This window comes from Opisthorchis viverrini (genome assembly GCF_000715545.1).
Source record: "Opisthorchis viverrini unplaced genomic scaffold opera_v5_410, whole genome shotgun sequence".
NCBI classification, from domain to species: domain Eukaryota; kingdom Metazoa; phylum Platyhelminthes; class Trematoda; order Opisthorchiida; family Opisthorchiidae; genus Opisthorchis; species Opisthorchis viverrini.
This window is the reverse complement of record NW_008752068.1, coordinates 223,845-250,736: the sequence shown is the minus strand read 5'-3', so window position 1 is coordinate 250,736 and position 26,892 is coordinate 223,845. Positions and strand designations below refer to the sequence as shown.

The following is a 26,892-nucleotide window of genomic DNA, read 5'->3' as shown; positions in this document are numbered from 1 at the left end:
ATCCAGTGAATGAAAAGCAGAGGTCCTACTAATGTACAATTCTGTACTAAGGCCATGATCTCAAGGCAAACAGTTGGTTAGTTAGTCTAAACACATGATATTGGTGTCCTATCTGACCGGAAACGTAATGCCCATTTCAACGACGAATGGTCAGTAATGATTACCACGAAACCGAATTCTACCATCTTCACCTGCGTTTGTTCAGTAGTCGCAACTGAGAAGCAAACAATACACTGAATTAGACGTGAGCAGGTTGTAAATATACGTAGACCATGGTTCTATGAGGAATTAACAGTAAATAATGAGTAGGATCGAAGGAAACATTCCGGCTGGGTTAAATCTTGGGCAATTAGCAATTCAGGATGTGTGCTGTCGTACAAATAAAACGGTGAAAATGTTGTGCAGTTCAAAGTGGTACAAAGTGTTCAACAACAAACACAGAAATGATTGTGAATAAACCGAGTCATGAAAACAGTTAATATAGAGGCAACTTTGTACAGAACGGAAAAGTTTAGTCTTGAAACTTGAGCAGCCACCGGGAGTGTAATGAACTGGTCTGAGGAACACAAATAATTACGTCACCTTATTAACAACTACGAAGACTTTTTTGCAGAACTTCATTCGGTGTCCTAGAAAATTCGCTGTGTCTTCTGTCTTCCTGAGCCTTATGGGTAAATGCGTATCTATATTTCGACGGAAAAGAGACAGAGAAGCATGCGAACAATTTGTCAAGAAAATGTGTTGAGCACTTTGTTTTCGTTCCGCATTTGCATTGCCGTGAAAATTCCAATATTAACGGTATTTTCTCGTGCATGGGTTCCCACATATGCTTATGCCTATTTTTTATTTTGTATCCTCATCTTATCGGTTTAAAAATTGCTACTCTGATAGCTGATATATAGAGAAATTAGGAATAAATCCGGACATGAGGAATATAGGTATCCTGATCACAGTTTCTGGTTCATTTTAAATCTCTTTCCGCCCTTCTCCCTACAAGCAATTTGCCGACTGATTCCGGGAGAAAGTTCATGCGATCAGGTTTGTGTACATGAAATATACTCTTCCTTTTTACAAGTTACAGTTTACCGACTGGAAAGAGGGCAAAGCCTCAGCAAGCTTAGCAGCGTGTGGCCGGACACTACAAATGTTTGGTAATTGATCAGGTGGTTGTTGATCTGTTCGCCGAGCTTGGCAATCGATTTGCAAACGTTTCATCACCATTCGAGGAGCCATCTTCAGTGCGCTGTTGGTTACCAACCAATACACCCGAGCTACCAATATTCCAACACATTACCAACTGCAAATGTTTTTCTATCACTCTTCAAAAACATGTGTAAAAGAGAATAGAAATTTTTAGTTTGATGCACATTAACAAGAATGTCGGTAGGTGTGTTTAAACCATTATTCAGTGTGTCCCAAAAAAGGAAAATAGTAAACGACAGTTGTGCAATAGTCAGTCACACAGAAGTTGCTTGCTGGACAACTGACCGCAAAAATTCACCAGTACCTTACGAAGTCGACAGTCGTATCTGATCAACTCAGTAAGCGGCGCTCAGTGCACAACGGAATTTTTATATTACTAACTGTTGCTATGAAAAGCGGGACGTCCGTAATAAAACTTGACTCCCCGGTCTTCGAATGCATCGAACAAACACCTGAAGCTTCAGTATAAATTTGGTGTTAACGACAGTTGATGTATCACCTACGGATAAAATTTTAAATTCATGCACGCAATATCGTAAAAAGCATAATAACGAACTGTCTTCTTACTAGTAATTTCGCGTAAAATTTCTGCGAGCTTTGAACCTGCAACTTTCAATTAAATTCTCTTGCAGATAACATGTTCGTCTACTCGATTTCGACTTTTACGGCCAAAATTTCCTTACGTCTGCTCAAGCCTTATCCAAATAAATTCAGTTGTTCAGTTTCTACTGTACATCACAAATGTTTGCATCCTAACAAATCTCTGATATTTGCAAACAGTGTCGCCGTTTACCGCCTTTTCTGTCTCAGGAAAGGTATCGTAAATGAATACCACATTATTTCACTGAGAATGCATTGGCTCGTCGTCATGGTAATTGGTGAGGTCTTCAGTACAAAGCTGACAATTTCTCCACTTTGAATGCAAGCGTTTGGTCAAAGCTATGGATATGTGAAACCAAGGGGTCTGTTACTCACGCAAAGTGTCGGTAGAGTGGTACTTCAACATAACCAGTGACGAACATATTGTGGGTCATACCCAAATGTGTCATACCCCAACAGGCCGTAAAGTGGTAATATCGGTGGCTTTTCAAAACCTAATAAAATGCGTCGCAACTCGCACAAACTTGAGGTCAGTGCGGCAGAATATCATCAGTAAATTAGTCAGCTAATGACTTTTACACCTGGTGTATTACGCTCATGTCTGGAGCATGCAAACTGTTTAGTACTCACAATGAAGTGGAATGGACCATAAAACCCTTTTTACCGTTAGTTTTCCAATGACAGAAAATTTTCTGCTAGGGCGTTGGTAAAGCACTGCCATGAACGCTACACCACAGCCTACATAATTAGATCTTCTACCATGTGGAACTGTTCAATATGTAGGACAGCTAATTCTGATGACAGTACATTAAACTCAGCAATTGTTGGCCACCGTAACCACAGGTGATGATCTACTGAATCCCTAAAATTCTGCGAATGGTTGGTCTTGATGGATAAAAACAGTATCTAATTATTTTGTACTATGATACCAAATAGGTATGTATTGGTTTGCCCTGCACATGCAATAGCATGGCCCGGCTCCAGGCCTACCAAGCTCTCCAAAATCACCTTTCTTTTGACCGTAGTTATATCTTTATAGGTTTCAGTCGCGTCTGTCATTAGTACGGGTATTCTTCTTAGGTTCATCACCGGTTAGATGAAAAATATCTCAAATCCGACAGAAAATATCCTAATAGGGTCCAATTATCAGCACAGTAAAGGAACTACACCAGTTTTTTCATCTTCTCCCAGGAAATCATTCTCTGAAGTCTGGACGGATAATCTCACTGTAATTTTGTACGTCTTACCAAATCGGTCAAAAACACATCATGAAGACTACTCTTGTAAGTAGCATAGCAAATCAAACGCGGTGGACCTATCAATCCGTGAACTGAAGTTCATATTTATTGGTGTCTTTCAGTTGTTGGAAGAAACCATTGTCCTCTCAACACATTAATTTAAATAAACTGGTTAATTTTTATGCACCCACAGTGTCCTGCAAATCAGCCAATTTCTTAGGCGAATAGGGTAAAATTTATTAAGAAAACCTCCAGAGTAGACAGTAAGCGGATTTAACTAAAATTACCAACCACAGCAACACACAATGTCAAACACTGGACAAGAATGCTTACAGTTAATTTTGTATGGTTAAATAAGTTTGCGCGATGCTAACAAATTCAGGCTACCGAAGTTCAGAAACCTTCAAATAATCAAACAAACAACCTTGCATATCGCCTTTGGTGTTTTGACCTAATCCATAGCCAAGATGGATTTCCCCGTACAAGAGAACGCTTTCGGCCCGTCCCATGAGTAGCCTGTCCAAAATGAAATCACTGGAGCAACCGATAACCCTTGCCAGTTGGTAAACAAGCTGAAATCAAGGATAGGTGGATACGAAACGTCTTAGCTTTATTTTGACAGGCTTCATACGCAAGAAGACTCTTCAAACTACATTTCGGAGTTTAAAGATCGGTAGTTTGAACACTAGAGTCATACTGTGGGGAGAATAAGAGACGTCACAAGATGCATTTTTAATGGATGGGGAAGCCAGGTGACGAACATTGTGTGGTAGCATGGCACATGCTTGCTACGATAAGTTGTGCTTCGGAGTTTAGCAACCAAGCGCAATCTGCGCTTTTGTCCTATTTAAGGGGATTACAACTTTACAAAATGAACGAAGATTTATCTACATACAGGATACTACTCACAAAGTTAATGAAAACCCTTCGACAACCCACGACTGATTTTACCTTTCTTGAGGCTCACCACGTAAGCGCAGTCCCTGAATTTTCCTTAAACTTATGTTCTAGCTGAATCCAAATTGAGCAGATTTGGACAGCTATGCTCATTCGCATATCAACTGTATTTTCACGAGAGACAACTGGATCTCTCTTTTATGACATTCTTCAACTGAATGAGCTGCACACATGCACGGTATTTGTGATATCGTGGTGTTTTTTATAAGGGAAACTGGAAACTCTTCGATAGCCCGACCAGATTCACCCTTCTTGTGGCTCGTCAGTAGGCGCATCCCCGAGTTTCCGCCAACCTTATGTTCTACTTGAGTCATATTGGACTGATTCCGTTTGTTCTCCCGTGAAAGCCAAATCAATATGCAAATGAGTGCATTTGTCTAGTTTAATTCGCTTTCTTATTGTACTCCACCTGTAGGGCAAAATAATCGCGATTCGCATAAGAATCGGTTGGGAAAAGTATCCGGATGGTTGCATCTACGTATCATTTGTCTCAAAAATGGTGTGCGACTGGTGAACTATAGGCCCCATTACAAATTCTACAAACTGCCATAAATGTCAATGAGGTGGTATCAAATAAGTCCTTTCCTTGTAACGCTCCCAAATGCTGAAGAAGTGAGGCAGTGATACTAATGATGAAGCGCGTAGGCAGTCTATGGTCAGGTGTCCAAGCTCCGTCCCCACATTTATTGGAAGCTGAAGTAAAGTTATGGAATCGCTCTGCAGAGTCTTGCACTATTGTTTACTAGCCAAAGAACGCGCAGGTATATTTCAAGAGGACGCTTGAGAATGCTCACCTTGCCAGAACTGTGCAGATTAGATGCTCACCTTTGTGTTTAATGGCTTGCAACTACTTTTATTGTGTTTACCAATAAATAACTTCGCAGCGACTGGGTTAAGTTGGCGTTACTGAAGACTCTCCTCAAGGGCCGGGCAGAGGCTGCCCTGAATTCGGCCAGAAGTGGCCCTGGAAAGATGGATTAGGTCGCCAGAAACGAAGCACTTAAAGGAAAGTTTGACAAACCGGCCGAATACTAGGAGACCATGGGGCGGTTCGGGGCGACGAGGAAAGGAGTGCGATGTGACCCGAATGTGTTTCTCGTCTGGTTGAGTAGCATCTTTCCTGGACCAAAAGAAGTCTCGTGCTAGCAGTTTCTCTTTGACAACTTCGTCGAAGGCGTGCAGCAGGTCCTTGGTGCCCAGTTGCAGTCGGTGAGTGCAGCCAGCCACTTGATCGTAGAAGAGCTGATTCATTCGGCGCAGACTTTGGAGGCGGCGCCACTGGCCACATTTTATTCCCGGAAGAAACGGGATGATTCATCAGTAAAGGATATGTAAACCCAAGTGAAGCAACTGAACAAGCAGCTTTCTTCCAGGAAGACAGAATTGCAGAGACACTTTAGAATAAGCCGATGCTACATGTGTGCTCTACTTGGCCACTACAAAAGTCAATGTCGCCGTACCCGGTCACCTGTAAATAATAAAGGTTTGGCTAAACCTTCTTTTCCCTGATGGGTTGCGATAAGTGCTGCGACACAGGCTACGATACAGACCGTTTTCGGAATGGATGGAAGAATGCAGCTATGCTTAATTGATACGGAAGGAAGGGTTTCACTGTGGCAGAGGGAAAGAAGCTGAATGCAAACCATGCAGCTAGTCTGGAGTTTAGTAGGTGGATAATGACTGAAAATTGATGGATCGTCAATGAACTTAGTGCGTCTAGGCGACAGGTCAGTGCAGCACGAGTTTCTGATCAGCCTAGATGTAAAGCAAACAATTTTGGAAACAGGTTTTCTCAGGAGAGCTGAACCGGTTTTAGACCTAAATTGGGGTAAGCTGATGACGAAGTAGGGCTCAGTCAAGTTTGAAGGTTACCCAAGCACTGCCGAGAGCAAACAGTGTGCCCAAATGCTTCCCCATTGCAATGTTCCCTCCGCGCAGTCTGTGGTCGATGAGTGTTTCAAGATGCTTACAGATGGTGAAGATCCGTTTGCCTTCTGCCCATGGATCAAACACAAAATCCCCCTCTTGTCCGAAAGCTTTCGACCTTACAGCTTTTTACAGCTACCGCCCCATATACGGAAGGAGGTTCACAAAAATTTTCAAGAGATGCTGGAAAATGGCACAATCGAGGAAGCCAACAGTGCGTACAACTCCTTGGGTGTGCTTGTGATGATGTCAAGTGTGTGGCTTATCGGCGATTAAGTGGACTGACTGGAAATCGGTTTGTAGCTGTCTCTTTGGTTGCGAAATTTTTTATTCACTCCGCCAATCCAGGTATTTCATGATGTTTGACTTGCGTTCTGGACAATGAAAACTAGCTAGTAAGTCATAGGACTGTAAGGAAATAGTGTTCAGCGTTGGGCACACCAAATATCAGTTAAGACGGATGCCGTTTTTCTTCCCGCTGGCTCTACTAACTTTACGACGCTCGCTGCTTCGTTTAGCTAAGGGACTACAGATTGTTGCTGTTAACGAGGACGATATCGTCGTGTATAGCGATTCGGAATCAAAAACGTCGTTCATCTGAAAGCCCTATTGAAGCGTATTCCGAAAGATGACTTGTGGATAAATAAAACCAAGGTACAGCTCCCTCGGGTTTCGGTGACACTGCCCGGGCATAAAGCGTGTCAACGAGAGATGAGCCCACTGCCATAAAATCTGACAAAGATCCTGGGCCGCGCATTCCCTAATTCGAAGCGGTCCTTACGACAGTTTCTCGGACGAGCAGTGTACTATAGTCTCTTTGCCAAAGATTTCAACAACATTGCTCCTCCGCTGTACTACTCCGCTGTACTGTCGAAATGGGGAGTTCGAAAGGACGATGGAAGCGCTCGAGGCTTTCCGACATGTCAAAGCGCCGATGCTGGAGCGGCAATTGGCCTTCAATCTACCCAGCGATGGGAAGATGTTTGCTGTTGCAGCGGACGCTGGTGACCGGGATGTCGGTGCAGTCCTGAAGCAGAAAAATGGAGTCATCGGATATACCAGTCATATCTAGACTAATGCTTAGCCATTGTTCAATAACCAAAGAACATCCAGCACAGCTCAAGAGAACTCTTGAAAATGCCCAATTTTCAGGTGAGATATCTGCTTTCCTGTCTAGTGGTTCGTAACTGATGGGTTGACAGTGACATATCAGCCTTGAGAAGCTCGATTGCACCAACTTCTGATAACGGCATTTATGCAAATTCCAGAATGTAATAGCCTGTTAGTGGTCTAGTTGTGACGTAATTAAGTTGATTATCGGAGGGTAACAAGCACTAACCGATGTCTGTCTTACTAGGTGATGAATACAATAGTTAGGTGCATTTGATAAAAATAGATACAATGCGAAAATTGGAATAAGCCAAATAGTGACTTATCGTTTGGGTACACTAGTTGAGAGTTCCTGAGTTAAGTTCCGTACGCAGGATGTGTCTTCTCTGCAGTATAGCTGCTACATGTGCTCGGTAGTTGTCCGTGAAGACATGCGGAGGTCTGTTGACTTCCTGTCCTGTGCGCGTGAGTGTGTGTGTTGAGCCTAGATGTATGGCCATCTATTGTGTGCAGTGTGAAGTGAGGAGTGCCCCTTCGTGTTTGATGCTTGCACGAACATGAATACAACTTGACCTGATGTGTTGAGGTTCAGAAGCCTGACGCGTTACGCAAGTGGTAGCTGCGTAAACAAAAGTGGATGAGAACTTGTCGGCTAAGGTTGCAATTGGGTTAGGAATTGTCATGTGGTTTGAGTATTTGTGATGCGTGATCTGATGAGTGACCTCTACGAACCCACCTAGTTTAAACACTTTTTGCTTAGCTTCCGTTTTAACGGATACTACCCACTGAGGGTTTGGAATAATGATGATGAAACTGATGATATTAAGCGGGGAAACTCCAGCTGATCGCAACATGTATTTTCTACAGACACCAGGCTGATGAAGATTCTTCGTCAGCCCACAACCGCTTTCGCCGGATCGGTATACAAGTGAGTGTATTTCACAGATTTCATACAATATGGATCCATAAAGAACCTAAATTGGACGGAAACTCAGAGATTGTGCTTACCTGGTGAGCCAAAAAATACGAAGCCGGTCGTGGACCGTCTAAGAGTTTTCCACAGCATGATGAGTCATGCCTCTCTGGGAAAGTATTCTGTGATGTTTCGGGTATCGTACAAACTGAAAGATTCAGGGGTCTCAGTGCAGTGCATTTAGTTGTAGAATATCCTGAACGAAGATTCATTTGAAGTTTGGCTGAGTCACCCGTTAAAACCGAATTGGTGTGTAAATGAGGGTAGCTCGTAAAGCGTTTTCTAATTTCAGTACCGGTGTTGTGTTTAAGGCCATTATCAAAATGGAAAAAATCACCTGAAATCCTTTAGAATAACTTAAGCTCGAAAGCGCCTTGTAGTATTGGTGACTTGGGTTTGTGAAGTTTAGTCTTCTCCATGTCTATTCCTTTTGCCGCTGGCTTAAAATATGCCACCCGTGATACCGAATAGATTTTAACATTTGCTGAATTTTTATAGCTTGCCAGTAACTTATGGATGGTCTCACATGTTCACTCACTTTTACCAAACCTCTAAGATCTGACTGATAGTTGCCAGTATTATTCCACAGGGCTAATTGAAATCAAGAATCGTATCATAGGAAAGTTGATGATTACAATTCTTCCGCAAAGCGAAACACATATATGGTATTGAACTTTTGAGGGAAGGCCGGGATGTACACACAATGGCTTCTGACTTGTGAGCAACGAGCACGGGCTCAAATACCTGATTTGAAAAAAGACGTTAGAATAGTTTCTGGATTCTATCATAGATTGGAAAAATGTCAGTTGTACTGTCCGGCAAACAGACCAACAACCATAGATCAATGAACTTTAAATTGATTTTCAAGTTTGCATGTTCCCAGGAAGACTAGTTAGCCTTCTTATATCATTGCTGCATGATTGCCACCTGTAGGTTTCCATTTTCTATCACTCACTCCACTGTTATCATCAAAAAACGTTCTGGACGGACGTTACCAATCTGTCATAAAAAAATGTCTTTTCCCGTTCAGAACTTTGCTGCTTGATGTACTCTTGCAAATCTCACTCAAAAAACGTCGAATGGTCTCTGTACCTTGAGACACTTCTCAGTAAAATCCGAAATTTTTTCCTTCCCACGCAAGGATTTTTTCGACCTAGTAACAAGGCGTTTAGTCCCTTCATATATGTGTTTCCCTTGCTCGGTAGTCAGGCGCCCCTAAGGGGCGCGCGTAAAGTTTACGAAGCAATAGGCCTAAAATATATGTATATGTTTATTTTTGGGCCAATGAGCTGAAAGATGAGCGCCCAAAAATTCTCATGACTCTTAGAATTATCCACTGAATGAGCCATTTTCTACAGAAAAGGAATTTTTGAATTAAATCCATTGTTCTTTTCTGTTCGTTACCGTTGCTAATTTATACTCAGTTATGTCGTTGATGGCTTTTCTGTGACACAGAACTACCTGGTCCAGTATATCTTGGACCATGCATATGACTGTTTTTACTCAGTGTCCATTGGTCTACTGAAAATGCACTCTTGTCCTCATAAATTTTCCCCGACTTAGCTTGATTTGATATGACATACATGGTCTTTCCCATTGTCCCGTTTTTCTACCAAACTGGAGAACAGTTGACCTCAGTATGGCAAACTTGGGAAAATAACAAATGAACCGCATGTTAACAAACGAACCTCATAAAGCATTTCATATTGTTTTGCTCGTGGGCACAGGCCACGCAAACTTCGCATTGCAGTTCGAAGGCAACAACAGTGACAGAAGTTTCCTCAGGACAAAGGTTTATGCCTACCCGAAAGTATTAGTGAAATTGAGCAGAGTTAACAAGGAACCATAGCGGAATAACATTGTTTTACCCTATGAGCCCAAACTCAGGGAAGGCAAAGAGGTTGTTAACAGGTTGCCGACTTCTTCCTCTTACAGAGACCGTTTCTGTAAAGACTTCAAATGTAGTTGGATCCTCTGATGCTGTGGTACACTATTGTAAGCTTTAGTGCACCTCCTCCTTTGGAGCCCCCTTTTCCCCTGAATTAAAAATTTCAACATCGTCAATGAATTACTTTCACCAAAAGCATTTACCATGAATTTGGTGGTTGAGTATTTTTGACTCGTTAGTGAAACGCACTTCTAAACAGGCTTCGTGAATTAGTAAGAATGCCCAATGTTGTTGGCCTCTTTCCATCAAACCCATTATGCAAGCAGGTAGTTAATTAATGTTGAAATGATACCAGCCGGGATTCGTCTTAGGCAAAGAAAGATAGCCCCCTTGCCAATGGGTTTTACTGATATGCATTCGCAATGTGTGTGAAAAGCATTTAGTCTTGTTATGGGAAACCAAACTCTATTTTGTAATCTTTACTTGAGGATACGTGTATCAAAAACGTTCTTCTAGGTCAGCAAGTCTTGCACACAACTGAAGCTTTATACCCTAACACTTTTGGTATAGACTACGATGGATTTAAATTTATTTTCACTTCTGGAAGTACATTTATTACAGCGACAGACCAGCTTATGTTTTGTGTCCTCAGCTGCTTCCCAAGAGCATAGAATTTGCCGAAAGAATCAAGCCAGCCATTTAAACCTTCAGTAAAATGCGGATAGCATGATCACAGCATTGTAACGCTGGTTAAAAATGTGTTCTATAAAGTTCTGAGTGGGAATCACTGACTTACTGCTGTGAAAAGGAATCTGGTCTCTGAACACTCATTTGCAAATGTTCCGATGCACCATTCGACCAAAACACCAATCCGTAATATTCTTCAACTGAATGTGTTGCAAAACGGTTGCTTCAATTTGCTCTCACTGCCACGGACCTAGAAGACTGTGTGCATCAAGTAAGCAAGATAAACCACACACACCAGCGTTTGCTGTCACCGGCCCGTCGAATATATTAGAAGCGTCAGGATACAAACTGTCCCGTATTCCCAGTTTTACAACTGAATTTACTGAACGGTTCATTTTTGACTCATCTAAAAGACGGAGGATATCTGGTTGGCCTTAAAAAGTACCTTGTGGTAATTTATCTGGCTAGTCTAAGCTTAACTCCCTTAAAATACATCTGCTTACTTTACACAGTTCGGGTGTGGGGCGGGGATGTACACTCTCAAGTTGTATTTTGTTGATCACGGAACCAGTTGCGCTGTCACGTGGACTACTTCAAATCGTGAAAATGAAGAACGAAACCAGGGTTAAACAACGTCACCTAAAAGAATTACATCGTAAAAAGTAAGTATTCAGTGAAATTACTCCAAAGATGAAAGCATCTCACAAGTCTCATGGGTCTTTCATTTTGGAAGTCCTTCCCTAAGAACCATTCACCACCCGACCACGTGATGTGAATTCCATGATTCAACTGTAAGAGGCGCTATATTACATCAAAGTTTGAGTCGTATTGTTGGTCAGCCGCTCGGGTCCTCATTGGTGAGTCTTCAAATGCTAGTCGGGAGGTCGCGGATTTTTCTGATGCGCATTGCTGTCTATTCGAATGGACTTCGCGGTTCTTCTGTATAGGCTGGCCATTAAGACGATAAAATCTTAGGCTAAATTTCAGAACCTCCTCATATCATCATCAAATTGGTAAGCCCGCTTACTTGGTTGTAATGATAACGCCCGTGATAATCGGCAGATGAAGCAGGATGGATCAAACCAGATTTCTTGAAAAATGCGAAGAAAATAAGTAACCCAAAACTTAGGCCTAGGCAAAAACACAAGTAACCGTTTGACGAGGCAAATACGGAGATTTCAGCCATCCAGGCGAACGACCTTGAATTTTTACTTTGATGTCTCTTCAGCTACCATTGAGAAAAACCATGTGTTCCCTTTCGAATTATGTGGCGTGTTCGCGCGCAAGTGTTCGATTACAATCTTCATTTTCAGTAATATGATTTCAGAAAACATTGAGCATTCCAGCTAATCCTCTAGGCAGACACAAAACTATGGAATCACAACATCGTAGCTAAAAGAACTTGTGAACGAAAGAGATTCAGACTGTGATTGAGACAAAGTTCACCCCAGTCGAGTAAAAACACGTTATAACAAGAAACATTGCACTGTGTATCAACTCCAGCAAAAAGCGCTTTTGCATGGATTTCGTCAGAAGATACTCAGATATTGGCTGTTACAACTAAGAGATTATCACTTCTGGTCTACTACATTTAATGAAAGGTCAAACATAGGGATGGCTTGCCAATTTTCGTTCAGTCAAATTTCCGGTCCCTTTTAATTAACATTGTGATGAAACTGGTGAAATTCCACAATGTTGAACTTCGAGTAAAGTCGTAGAGTTTCAGGACATTTTCAAAAGCCAAGACACACAGGCATTTGCCATCTTGAGGCCAGTTATTTAAATCTCTTTATCCAGCAACACGTCGACCTGAGCGCCTATCTTTTAATTAGCTCACTCATCCCGTGATCAAGTGATCAATCTTGAACTAATCGGTTGGGATCACATGTTTCCCTCGATTTTAGTCCAATTGGGAAACCATTATGCTTAATATATGTGGTCAACTCGAGACCTGTAAGAGAGTCGTTTCTGTGCTCGATCCAGTATTACCTGGGTTGTGGACACTTCGACTTCCGAATTGCTACGAACTATATTCTCTTTGTAATACTACGAAGCTATTCTCACCCGCCCGCAAACCACTTACTTTCATGTCATATCCATGGTAATGGTGACATTCCACCTGACGAGTATTGTCACACAATCGATTCTTCTAAATTTCCTTCTTGTTTCGTGTCAGGTTGCTGGAGAAAACGAGATATTTTTGTTTTGCATGGGAAAAGACAGACAGTCCTATAACGAGCAACACCCCCAAAGATTTGTCTGTAGCCTTTAGTACGTTTTGTTTAAGATGAAACGAACGTCTCAACATGGGAACTCTTTAAAACCTCAAATATTGACTGCTGTTGGCAAACCAGCAGCTCAGCAAACTAATTCCTTGACTCCTCACGCACTGAATGATCGGAAGCATTCATAATCCTAGAGTTTGTGATGTGTACAGATAGCATCGGGGTGCATCAAGCTGTCTAGATGCTAGATAATATCGGTTTCTTCTTCGGAATCGATGTTTAGAGGGGAAGATGAGTATTTCATTCTTCCCGATGGATACTTTTTATGTCCAACGTTTATTCACCCGTTTCTCTGAAAAGAACAGTGGAACCCACCCTGTCAGTGTTGGTTCTATTTAAGTGGGGTCGACTTAAGTTTAACCCAAAGCAGCCGACAGGATTTCTTCTTCATTTCAAATCGCTAATCATGTTTGACTAGAAAAGCTGCACAAATATTTGAGTTCGGAACTTTTAGTTAAAAACTGAGCACCTCAGTTTTCGTTTACTGCAAGTTGCCCAGCAGAACTACCCATTATCGCTCATAAGATCTGTGCCACGTGATATTTGTTGAACAACTGAGTGATCTGCGCACTGGATTACCTTTAGCTGATTATTGACTATATTTAGTACTCATCAATGAAACTTTGACATCATTAGCTTAAATAATGGAGTGCCGCCCTTTCCGGTGCCAACTTTGATATCTGTGGTTAAAGGTTGATAAAATTCGTGAGACTATAATCCGGTTTCACAAAGTTTTTAAGTGGAAAGCATGAGCGTGCTTAATTGTCTGAATCTCAAAATCAGGTTGTCCCTATGGTCTTATGCACACTATCTTGCACTTTTAGATGCAACGTGAGTGGTGACCAGCAAAACCACACCATCCGCAGTAATAAGATTCACTCTATGTCCGATTTTTTATCTGAACACTGTCTCGATTTCCTCTTTCTCTAACAACGTTTAGCGTTGGCTCAAACCATTGGGATTAAGACAAATCCGAACATTTTTTTCAAGTTCTGTCCTGTTAACATGATGTGAAATTCTGCAGAACATTCGTGAACGGTCAGATAGTTAAATGACTTCCTCGGTTAACCACGTCCAAAGAGGAGGAATCCTTATATTATTTGCTGATGTATTCATGAAATTTGAACTCCTACACGGCTCTTATTTGCATCATTGCAAAAGGTGAAATCCTGCAATATGTTGACTTTTAAACTAAATTTAGTAAGCTAAATGATTGAGGGGTATCTTACATAAAACAGGAGTCGTGATCTCTTGAAACTTCTAAAGAATTCACCACAAGTACTTGTATGCCGCCCATGCCTTCTTGATAGCTCACATGAGTCCCATTCACACCTGCATCAAAAACATCTTGCGTACATTTCCCTGCAGTGTCTGCTATCCTCACATCGGTTAGCATTTCACTATCATTTGTCTCAAAGGTTAGAATATAGCTCATCTTTTGATGCCTTTACTTGGTGTTCTGTGTTTTGCTTGATATTTAACAAAAGTAAATACCAATAACAAAATGCCTTAATTCCTGTAAACCAACACGTTCGACAAATAAATCGTTTCCCCTGCTATCCTTATCCCGCTGAACTAATTGACCCAAAAAACCACCGAATTTCTGGAAAACTTTTGGGCGTTCCCGCATACTCACAGCGCCTCCTTTTCCCCGGATTTCTTGTCTGACAAAGTAGACTTAAATACTTGGCAATACATTGTTCCACCTTTACTAATTCTGTGAGCTTGTGTTTTCCACCCGAAATAGTTCGGTGTTCTGAATAAGGCTTACACGTTTACGAAAAGTTGAATGAATGTTGGCATGATGGTTACGCGTCAAAAAACAACCCGTGTGTAAACAATGATCCAGCAAATATTGACTTTAATTCGCCCTCTCAGGTATAGTGAGTTGAGCTGATAATTGTGAACCATTAAAACATAGTCTAGTATTTTCACAAAGAATGTATTTTTGTTTAACGCATTTTGATTCATTATGGAGCAAGCAGGCTTCATAAGTTACCCCAAAGACTTGAACTAGCCCGTTCCTTATGTTGGAATCTGAAAACCCCGTACTTTTGTTCTTCTCAAAGAGGAGAATTCTCCTTAACCATGTCATTAGCGATACTTGTTCTGCAGTCCACAGCAGGATACCAAAATACCTCATGCTGACTAAGCGAATAAACCGTAATTGACCAGCTACCCCACTAGAATCAATGACCGTATTTTAGAAAAATTTCCATTACGCATGAGTTCGATGTTTGCCCTACAAATGCATCCGTCAGAGAGCATGATCATTGTCAGTATGTTCCACGAACTTTCACAAAGCGCACTGTGGCTTCTAGTGGGAGTTTCTTTCATGCTTTAGTTTAAGCATGACTCTTTCACCTCCCAGACCATTCATTCCCTATATTCAAAGTCACAAATCCTAGATGTACAGGAAATCACTTGTTATTTGTGCACCAAGGCAAGCCATCCTTTTTACACGTAGATAATTCCATGCTCACTAGCTTTTGTCCACTGCTTATGGAAAACACGAATGGATGAGTTTTGTCGCCAAAATCTAACAAACTAATTTTACTTTTATGTTCTCCCGTGGTTAGTGACTAACTTTGTCGCACCAAACAATCGATTTCGTTCACGTTGCGGACATCTGATTACTGTATAGTCCTTTGAATGGGCGTGGCCTCGTTGGAGTTATGTTTGAGTAAGATGTTGAACAGATAACTTACAGGAAGCAAAAGATAGTCTGAAAACAATCTCTCCCATGACTAGTTCCCCGGAGGAACTGCTAAAAAGTTGTACTAATATGGATTCCTACTACAAGTATACAGCCTACTTCTCCACCATGAAAAATATTCTACACACACATCCTAAGGTATCCAGCTGAAAAATTCTATAGGATAAAGGAGTCCAAATGCTAGGTTAGCTGCTTATTCCGACAATTCAGATAAACAAACAACAAGTCCGTTTCAGTTTGAATGTAAAAATCACCCACGCAGCCATCCGTTGTGTGTCTTTTCCTCTCATTGGGTCTCATACCGTGTGTGTCTGTCGTGTTTTCCCGCCAGGTTTCCCCACTCACTGAAATAAAGGTTGAAATATATGAGCAAGCTGTCCTTACTATTATTCATCAATTGTAGTACGGGGACGGTATCACGACTTGGTTGACAACAGCATTTCCGGATCCATATTTTTTTGACTCCAGCGTTTCACTATGAATACTTTAATCTGTGTTACTTCTTTCCATATGGAACGATTTGCCTACAACCAACGACTTCCTTTTGCTATTCGGTGACTGTAATCCTACTACTGTCTGCATGGAGTACAGATGACCAAATTTGTTACTCTCTGAACTGGATTTGTTCAAGGCAAATTGGCAAGACTTCTTTCCATTTTCTAGGATGCCGATCATCGGTCGTAATAAATCCACACAACATTGAGAAGAATGCTAATAAAAGATTAGGGTGTAGTCTATTTCGATATCAGTGCTTGCACGGACCCTGGAAACGCAATAAATTCGCATGAGTGACTGACTTAGATATCATGATTTCTGCATTGTCACTTGGGTTTAGATATAGGGTGCCTCTGGCCTGCATGATGTGATCTGCACGAGGCGAAATAATCCTTAAAAGTGATGGGGCGGAACCGTCGTCATTGTTGTCCGTTGCCGAATGTTATCTCATCCTCCCATTTAGCCGGAACTTAACGACTATCAGTTCAAAAACGCCAATCGTTTGGCGCATCGTTTGGCATGCAACCAGTGAACCGTCAGCTAGAACCAATACCCGCCGTCGCCCTTTCACTCCGGTAGAAGCATCCCTAAGGATAGGCGCTTGGAGAATGTCGCTACACCGTCTCTTCCACGTCGCTTCCACGTCTCAAACGACTACTACAAAAGTAAAGCCTGAAGTCTGCTCACACTGATTAGGATAAAATTATTGGGTAGAATATGTGGATGTGAATACGTGTGGATATTTTTTCACTTGGACCGACCAAGCAACTGGAGTTTGAGCTTGAAAAAGTTTTATGTAACTATGTAAAAGCAGCGATCTCACAGGACAATGCAGATATAATCCATCGTCAAATAGCCATTAGTTGGTAAAGTCTGATTGAGGGACGATAACAATTTCTCTCCAAGAAATCTCGAGAAAATAATTCCCATAGGTGAATGCCTACAATCAACCGAATCAAATCAATTTGTTCAGCTGAACAGAAGGCATCTTGTTTTCTTTTTTAACAAAAACCCCAATAGGGTGTTGGGTAGCAAACCATCGCAGATAAGTGGTTTGGTACAAGAAAACATCAGCAATCAATGTAAAGGGTTTACCAATGTCCGTTTTCTATTTTGCATAATAAATTCTGGAAAACTTTGGTTTGGAATTGATGAAAAATTGATACACGTGCTGCCACCCATTACATTCTACAGGTGTTAAAAAAGAGATACCGTAGAGTATTTTTTATAAAAACAGATTTCTTCAGTTGACGCCGTGGACTTTGACCGTTATTCAAGGAAGGTGATATATGCATGAATTTGTAATACTTGAGCTTTCCCCTCACACATCAATCTTACTTCCCGCAGACCTTTACCGATTTTAACTGGTACCGAGAGGCCATTTCCTACAGGAAACATTTGTGGGGGCAATTTGCGTCAACAAAATTTACTTTGCTGATTAGAGACTCAAAAGATTGGTGAACTTCGTTGTCGTGTGGGTAACTCCGTTACCTAAAGCTGAAGAAAGAAACCCGGGGTGGACACAGTCGTCAAAAATTAAAGCCATACAAATAAACGTACCGTAAAATTGCCAAAGTCACTGGCCCTATATCCCTTACGTATTTGATCGTCAACGGAGGGAAATCAAATGAAGCATTTCAGACTTCTAGTTCAGTACACCTCTTGGACAGAAGGAACTGACCAGCTGATCGTGTCCTGCAATCGGAATCCAGCTCTTACGTTCCGTTTGACAAGATAAGCCCAGCTTGACTTCAACAATTCGGCCTACTAAATTCATTCAAATCGTTTGAATACACTGCACGCTATCCGTTTTGGCTGTTTGGTCCTACAGTATCCTTCAACATGGATTTGTTGCACTTGAGGAAGTATGCTTTAATTCATCTGACCGTTACTTCCTCTTTTTGACAAGCTAAAAGTTTCTGCTTAATCTGTTCTAGTTCGGAACGAATCCAATCAATCATTCCTCTCAAACAGCCTTTACCGTCCAATCATCCGAGTGTTCCGAGGTGTTCCATAAACTTAAGAATGCACAAAAAATACCAGGAGAATAATTATGAAGTCGTATCTCAGGAACGCGTTAAAAATTCCATATTCTGATTTGTGTGACCTAAATCTATATAGATATTTTCCCATACCGTTTGTTTAGTAAAGGGTAAATCGGAACCAATTTCCGTTTTTTTACAATAGCGGCTCAGAATCATTTCATTAGATGCCATAACTAGGTTGAAATCATTCCACTTGATGAGCTAGTTTCTTTGATCTCCTACATTTCACTGGACAGCAATGACTCATTTAAATGTTTTAGGCCCAGCGAGCTTTTTATACTTTAAAAACACATTGGTACCTAAGGCAGGACCTTTGCTATCCTGATAACTCTTTTGGTCTCAAATTTATTCATAAAAGTAGGATAAAAAGCAAGGTAGGGTGTTTCCTTAACCGCTGAGTTTAAAAAACTAATTTACTAACAAATGCAATGGCAAAACACTCACAAGCCATAAAACTTGCTCTTACTGGCGAAAAATTTGTACAGACGTTGTACATTTAGATTTCTCATGTAGGAGCCACCACAGCTCACTTCGCTTATGCGTAAAATTTACACCTTGATTTTACAAGTCACACCTGGCTTACTACCTTACTCGTGTGGTCACTCGTATTCAGAGGTTCACGCCGTTCAGGCTTAAAATGCAAGCTTGCCGGATAAAACCGATCAATATTGTCTAACATCGTAGAAAGTCTATTGCCATTTTATGACCAGTTAAAGCTCAATAATGGCAAGACAGCCAACAGAAACATGAATGAAGTTACTTTGGGCCTTGTCAACCATCAGAGGTGACGCAGAACGGGTAAATTTCTTCTCTTGTCGTAAGAAGGTTTCTACGTGCCGTCTGACGTTCGTTTACGTGTGCTTATGAACTACGCATGTCAGGTCAAATGGTTGTATATTACTTGCCCAGAAATCCTTACTTACCTTACATCTGTTGGACTGCAGAATTGTTGTAATCATGTTTATAAGGGAACGTATTACACAAACCCTCCATGAAACTACAATGAATCAGATGACTGTAGCAAGAGGAGACTAATAAATTAATTTACAAAAAATCTAAGCACGAGTGGAAGAGTTTAAGGAAGTGGATTTCGGTGGTATAGAGGCCAACATTAACCGATAAAAGAACGTTTTTGTAAACTTTGATAGGATATCGGACAACCAGTTCATAGACCTCCCTACTGGTTAACCTCCAGATACTTCCAATCAAGGGAACTGGCGGGAACTTTCATCTTCCAACAAGTCTAGGTTCTAATTTTCCAGCTAAAGCTAGTCGTTTTCTTGTAAAACGAAGAACACGACCTAAAATGCCACCAAAGTCACAGATTACACTGGCAATATGGAGCAAAACATGTGCGGTCATTCGACATCTGAAGGGCTGTTTATTACTCTTCTGCGAACACGAAGACTGTAAAAGCGACAAAAGTGTGGTACTTCGGAATTCCTGTAAAATATCTTCTTCCGGTTGGATACATGATATCCAGTTGCGTATGATCAGCCAATCTCTTGGAGTACGCTTCAACTGTTTTCAGAAATTCTGCTAGGTAATTTCAATTGTACTCTGGCATAACGGTACGATACAATCAGATTGTCTTCGCCAATCTGTCAGCCTGGCAGTCATGGCTATGTGACGTGGGCGGCAACTCAAGATGTCCGTTACTACTGGCCCATGCAGGAAAGAAGCCTTTCTAGAGGTACCTTATGATCAATGTTCACACACTATTCTTTAAGTATAATCGGCTTACATCTACATGACTAATATTGCAAAATCGGAATAATTATGGTGGAATGAGTGTGCGTAAGGTATGTGACGTGAGTGCATTTTTTCACTACCCTTTAAAACTCGATGCAGAACAGGACTGATATCCTGTACGTGGGATCAATAGTATTTGGTATCCGTTAGTAAGAAGCCAGAATATTATCAGTTTTAAATTGTGTAACGCAACACCTAAACTGCATTTCAACCTCTCGGTAAAACAAAAAACTGATATGGCTGTTTGAAAAATTGTGGTCATTGAATTAGCAAATCTGAGTTGAAGGATTTGGGGCTACTGTGGCCATTACCAGATGTCATTTTAAAAATTATTGATCGATAATTGCACCATTTCCGTAAACAAGGCAAAAACCTTCCACCATTGTGATTAAATTGCTGAATCCTGTTGAATATAAACTTGAGCAGGAATTAATTGTTGATAAACTACTATCCAGTTAGCACCACTTTGCTTGTTATTGCCTTCCTGGATGAGAAGAGTTTATAAAATATGGACAGGTTTGTTGCAGGATAGTCTCGAAGAGCAAAAGGCCAGCCAGGACAAAATATGAAAATTCTTGCAAAGGAATTTCACTCGACAGTACGTTCAGTCTCCTAAAAGTGCTCAAAATTAGGCGTAAGGCTGAAATATACAGGCTATTAGCATAAATCTGACGAGAGCTAGGAGGACAATGCGGGAACGTAACACTTATCGGAGGTCTTTGACTATCCTTTGTTCTTTGATGTCGGAAATGGAGGTAACTAAGCCAGTTTGCCACCACTGTCTTGCCTGCTCGCTAGTAATTCAATAAGGACAGTACCTAGTGAAAGCGCCCACATAGTTCGGAAGACAGAACTCTCAAACAACTTGTTCAGAGTCCCGCTTGGGTTTAGGGCCGCTCCAGGAACTAACAGAAGGCTGCTTCACCCGATTCGTGTGATGTGCGCATTTGGAGACTTGCTTGGCTTTAGTGAGACAACAGAACCAAGCCAACTGTAAGCTTTGGGTTACCGGGTTAAAACATAATTCCACAAAAGGTTCCTTAGATGCTGTCATCTAGACGTTGTTGTTCAAATTGTAGGATGTCCTTTCGAGCCAGCTAAATCAAATTCAGTTGACTGCAAATGCATTTCATAAGCAACACCTATGGTGAATGCGCGTGGTTTGGTTTTCAGCTTCCATGAACCAGGGTGGCTATATAAATTAGCTGAATGCGACCTTGTTGGTTCACCCCAGTTCCCTTACCATTAAGTGGCTGGTTAGGTAGCGCCGACATGTCAAACCTTAGAAGGGTAAATCGGCTGCCTATGCTCAGTAGTGCACCCGTGGGTTACTTATGCAGTCGATACTGTTCACCAGCACACCAGTTTGCCTACACCTGTAATAGCCATTAGGAAGAGAATGAATACTTGATCTCAAAATGTTCAGCTTCTTGATGACCTTATGATATTCCCAACCGTTTTACGGGTTCCAGAAATACCACAGATGTCGTCAAGTGCTGATTTGATAAAATTAACAAGATGAAGGTAGTCCGCGCCGGACAAATTTAAATAATATTGAATGTCAAAAGTCAGACAACTGGGTGGCATATCCTAACGGCCCTCACTGAGAAGTAATTGAGGATACAGAGCACACATATACAGAAAGCGCAAAAGAGTCCGGTTAGCAACGGGACCACTGAAAAATCCCAACGAACAAGCCCCTGTATTAAGAAAGACATTTGAAGACTGTGCTTAAAATGTGAAGGCAATGGTGCCGAAAGAAATTTACTGTCCTCTCAAGTCAATTTCATTTGGTCGTTCAATTTCCCACCAATCGAGATAAACATTCACAAATCATCTACAGATACAAATTCACCATCGTCCACGGAGTGAGCGTACATCAATATTTTATGCTTTTTGTGTGCATTCCAGAGACTTAGAGAAAGACTTAGATCTAAAGGAACTTCCATCTGGAAAAGTAGTGACCATGATTTGTCCAGCCTAAATTTGGAAGGAAAAGTGACGTCAAAGTTTGCAAGGGAAACCACTTTTTGAAAGACAAAAAGACAATTGATTAGCAGCTGGCTGCGGTTAGTTGTTCACCGAAAAAAAACATCTTAAAGCTTTGTCTCTGTGTGCATAGTGATGACATAAAATAATACTGGTGGGAATGGAAATTCCGTTAATCAGCGAACAGGTGCACCCGCTTGAGTGCCAGTGGTAAATCATGTCGCTGTGTCATCGGATGCAGGCATACTCCGGACCGAAGAAAGCAGAGGGCTAAAGTAAAACATACTGCTTTTCAGTGTTTTCTCCCAATTCTACGGAATATTGTGGTTGGTGGAATTTAAAAAGCACAAATTCAGCATCTAGTTTGTATTACACTACTTGGAATTCCATTCATGTCCGGGAAATGCCACGAATATGAACACAGAATTGGAAAAATACCAACTAACTTATGTTGCTTGTGAGTTCTTTCCCACGGTTTCAGTCAACCGCACATCCTTACTACTTGGTGAGGTTTGTTTTGGAGCCAATTACTACGGAGCTTATACTTTCCTATTATCAGCATCCGGATCATGAAGTGCCAGTAGTTCCACTTTGGTTTTGAATCACAGTTTGGGTCAAGTTACTTCTGCCCTCACAAGCAACTAAGCGATATTTAGCACAATTTCTTAGTTCATGTCCTGTATTCGTCGTCGAAATCAAAAAAATATATATGGGGACCATTCCGCTGGATTCCAGCTGAGCAAATAACTACGGCAACTCGTTGGGAAAACAATATTTCGTTGGGAAAATGCGCTGAAATATCACGACGTTCATAGCTTAGGTTTCCGTATTTTTAAAGTTGGTTTGATACAATTTCTTAGATAATTCGGATATTAGGCCACCTCAGTAGAAACCCGGAGATAACTCGTTTTTGAGGTAGGGTTACCGGAGAAGAGCGAATTTTTTGCATTTCTGCCGGAGATGCACTACCCACGAGGCACAATAACTCGAACACAAGTCATCTTTATGCAGGCGCTTTTACTCAAATTCATGTGGCATCATCATCATCATCGACAGCATGACATCAGTGTTCAACACCAATGCTTCACTGCGTACAAAATTCATGTGGAGTTACTTTCACGTGTGTCGTGAGTTATCAAAACGCAAGTTTCGGACGTTCCAGCTTCAACTTTTTACAGAATCAGCTCCAAACTTCTCTAGACAGTTTGTTATATATCGATACTCTAAAAACGCCCCATCTTAAAAAATGAATATAATGATGAACCCGTAAGCTGTACCGTCTGTTTCTTGCTATTGTATGTTTAAGCTAGTAAAGTTTGTTATGGAAACTGAATCAATCCGGTTCTGGAGGATTTAAGTATGGAAAAAGCTGTGAATTTTATGATTTCTTGTTGCTTTTTGTTCTTCTGTTAGGACAGAATTTTATCTACGCATTTCGATAATTTTTATCAGTGTCTTTCGTTACAGTCGCATATGTAAAGAATTGGTGGTAGTGGATATCTGTTAGTACATCCAGTACAACGTCGGCTACAAAGATCTGAATAAAAAATGACACAAATAGGCCGATGTTTGTTTTACATTATGAGCCTGTTCGGGTGTAAGAAAGCAATGATCCCATCACGAGAATTTATGGAATAAAACTAAGTTGCTACACCTGTTTGTCATCATCTCCTCAGCAAGGTTAGACGGCTGTTGAGATTAAATAACTGGATCATCCAGCAGGACAGAATGTCTGGAAAGTCCACTGCTGGAATCCTTTGGCCAAATTCGCGATCCGCAGGATGTAAAACGGGCTACTGTGCTCGATATATGCACTTTTTGTCCACAAGTTCTGTTTGTAAATTTCGATTCTGTTTGGAAATAATCATTGGTCTCTTTAGCATCACCCGGGAAAGCCCACATTGCAGTTATTTATACTCCATCTTTCACGAGTTTTAATATATTTTCACTCCTTTGTTTCAGTTTTAAAAGAATACTCAGGATGGATTGCGTGTTCACGCGATGGTTAGATAGAATAACAAATATTCAGTCCTTACCAACATACGGTACAAAGGCTGCCCATGTCTTTTGTAAGGTATCCGCGATTGAGGGAATCACCATGCGAAAAACACTCCCCGACCAGAATATAATTTGTAGTCGGCAGGTGTTTTACTTTTTTTCGGGTCCACTCAAGTCAATTTATCTCCAGCTACCGCCGAAATCTTACCAGTGCCAACTCCAAGAAGTGAAAGCCCAATAGCAATTAGCCTCTCAAAAACGGTGATCAGAACTTTCACATTAGTCACATTATAAAGCCGCAGGAGCTAATAGGCATGAGTTGAGTAGTTTCTATTTCGGCCTCCCAAAGCGGTACCCTTGAATGTACAACAATCATAAAACCAATGAAGCTGCTGAAGCTAGACAGGAAGATGAATTAGGCTATGATTTCAGATTATTAACATGATTCTCGATGCGTAAGATTTTGTGTGGTGTATGATCCCGTTTTATCACGTGGTGGTTTTGGTTCCTGTAGTTTGATTGAAAACAAAAATGCCCGGTGTGATAGGAAACAACGATAAACCTGGAAGCACGTCGCACTGGTGCACGGGTGGAGCGCGCAGCTCTCGAAACTGTCACGGGAAATAACTTCGTCACGTTTTGTATCCTGTAGTTCCGACCAACCATGGGAACTGAATTTTCGTTGACTAAACACGGGGGTGCAAGTACATGGAACATATTTCGCTTTCGCTCAGAAGAAAAAAATACAATACTGTTCATAGGAACGTTAAATATCCAATTCAAGTAATTCCTTTTGAAAGAAATTCTTTTGTTGAAAACCGGAAGGGATATATTCGAGCTCGACTGATGGATTCAAGTAAAAAATGTTCTGGGACTTAAAAGGGTGGTGCGTGGTCAGTGAATCATCTTATATCTTCGCTTATCTAAAGTTTCAACTCAAGCTATTTTACGGATGTATCAGTTGGCCGTACATGTGGATGACATGCAAGAAACAAGCAATCCCATCTGGCTGAATTACTGACAAAGTAAAGACGCGCTACTCCATATTCCAGAAAGCGTCTCTCACTTCCGCATTCCACGGTGGACCCAAATTTTGCCCAATAGTTCAAGCTCACAACGCATTATTTCCCATTCTCCGTAGTTTGCAATTCACCTACTTCCCACCTGTAGTCGCTGCACTTGGTCAACAATGCAAATCAATTCGACTCTTTCACCTCAAATCAAATAAGTATGGAGCCCCAGGAACTCCCAAAAAACTGTTTTAGGTTTTTCAAATTATCTACTCGTGTGCCTTAAGTAGTTTATAATTACACTTCTCACAGCCAACACATCAAATCTGACCCTATGCCTAAAGATTGAAACTGATCAACCTTGAAAGAAATGTAATAGACTCACCTGATTTTATACACATTTAAAATTCTCAGGGTTATACTGTATCTTGGGTGTGAGTTGGAGCACACTTCTCGAAATATCTCCGATGACATTCGGAAATGATCTATCGTCGATAGCTATTGCCCCACTTTTCGTGCTCTAATGTCAATTGTACGATCCTGTGCTAAGGCCGTGATCTCAAAGCAGGGAATAGGTTACTTAGCCTAAACGCACGATCTAGGTGTCCTATCTGACAGGTAACGTGTAGTCTAATTCACCAACGGACGGTCAGTAATAATTGCGGCGAAACCGAATTCTACGAACTTCACCCGCGTTTGTTCAGTAGTCGCAATTGGGCAGTGAACAATATATTGAATTGGACTTGGTGAACCTTGGGCAGTTAGCAACACAGGATGGCACACGAAGGGCAGCGTGCTATCGGACAAATTAAGCGGGAAAATTGTTCAGTTCAAAGTGGAACAAAATTTCAACAAGTCCATGGATAAATGTAAACAAATCGTCTATAGAAATGGTTGAGGTGGAGTCGGCTTTGTATAAAATAGAACGGTTCAGTCTTGAAACTTGAGCAGTCACGGAAGGGTGATGAACTAGCCTGAGGAATAGGGAATCAACTAATTACGTCACGTAATTATCAACAATAAAAGCTGAGTTGAATGAGTCCGTTTTCAAAAAGTCGACTCCAGATGAATGGAATAAAAAAACTTAGGTTCAGAGCTCACCCGAGATCCTACGTTGACCGCATGGCAGCTGTGAGTCTGATAAGCTTCACTCCATTTCACCCGATATGTTTTTCTAGTCAATCGCACTGCAAGTTTAGCGGAACTTACAGTGCAAGCATTCTTTCTGCCAGCAGGAAGGTAACGCCTCATCAAAAAATATCACTCATAAAGTCATGGTCTCCCCTGGTTTATGTAAAGTTTCTATGCACGATGGTCGAGTTATCGCAGTATATGTTCATGAAGGTGGTTGAAAACTCTGACAGGCCGTGGCTGATTTCGCCCTCATAATACGTGTAGAAATGAGCGACAATAATACTGCACCTTTCGATTGCTCCTACACTTTTATTTGATCGTTTCTCATTAGCATGTCTACATTTGTAGTCGACCGGCCTCCCGTTTCTATGATGATGGTTCCACAAAGGCGAATTCGGACAGTTCTGCAACAGCAACAGAAACGGTTTTACTCAGCGCCAATGATGTCCTCTGCAATACGTAGGCATATTATTGTGTGCCGTCAAAAATGAATGATCCGAATCCTCTTTCCACATACATTATCGCCAGCTCGATGACCGATTTTTATTTCGTTGCCAATTCTTATAAAGAATCGATTATGGTCCAAGACATATAAAGATCCGTTTCAACCTAATTTGGCTGCATGTGAATTTTGACCTTTCCTAATAGGAAGCTGAACGTGGAAGGCTCACAAAAGTAGTACTACCAAATACCATTGGGATTTTGGCACCTCCAGTAATAACAGGACTCTGACCTACACACTCCTTTTCCAAAATCCTCTACTAGGAACAGCAGTAACTCGTTAAAAGTTTAAAGATTTTCTGTCGAGTAACCAACACCGGGCGAAATAAAGTGCCTTATCCTCTGGCTGGTCCTTATTTATCACAGCATATAGGCTTTCAACTAC

General features: G+C 41.2%; 2 protein-coding genes across 2 annotated transcripts in view; both read right to left on the bottom strand.

The window, feature by feature from the left end:
• T265_10820 (hypothetical protein) overlaps window positions 1–5,249 on the bottom strand; it is a gene marked incomplete at both ends in the record, with an annotated part of 29,537 nt that extends 24,288 nt beyond the window's left edge. The window contains one exon of the mRNA XM_009177299.1: window positions 5,020–5,249. Coding sequence (XP_009175563.1) covers window positions 5,020–5,249 — 230 coding nt within the window. The remainder of the gene's footprint in view (window positions 1–5,019) is intronic.
• Window positions 5,250–6,885: 1,636 nt separating this feature from the next.
• The window catches only part of T265_10819 (hypothetical protein), a gene marked incomplete at both ends in the record, with an annotated part of 71,372 nt that continues 51,365 nt past the window's right edge, over window positions 6,886–26,892 (bottom strand). Inside the window, 2 exons of the mRNA XM_009177298.1 lie at window positions 6,886–6,951; window positions 11,610–11,672. Of these exons, the coding sequence (XP_009175562.1) occupies window positions 6,886–6,951; window positions 11,610–11,672 (129 nt within the window). The remainder of the gene's footprint in view (window positions 6,952–11,609; window positions 11,673–26,892) is intronic.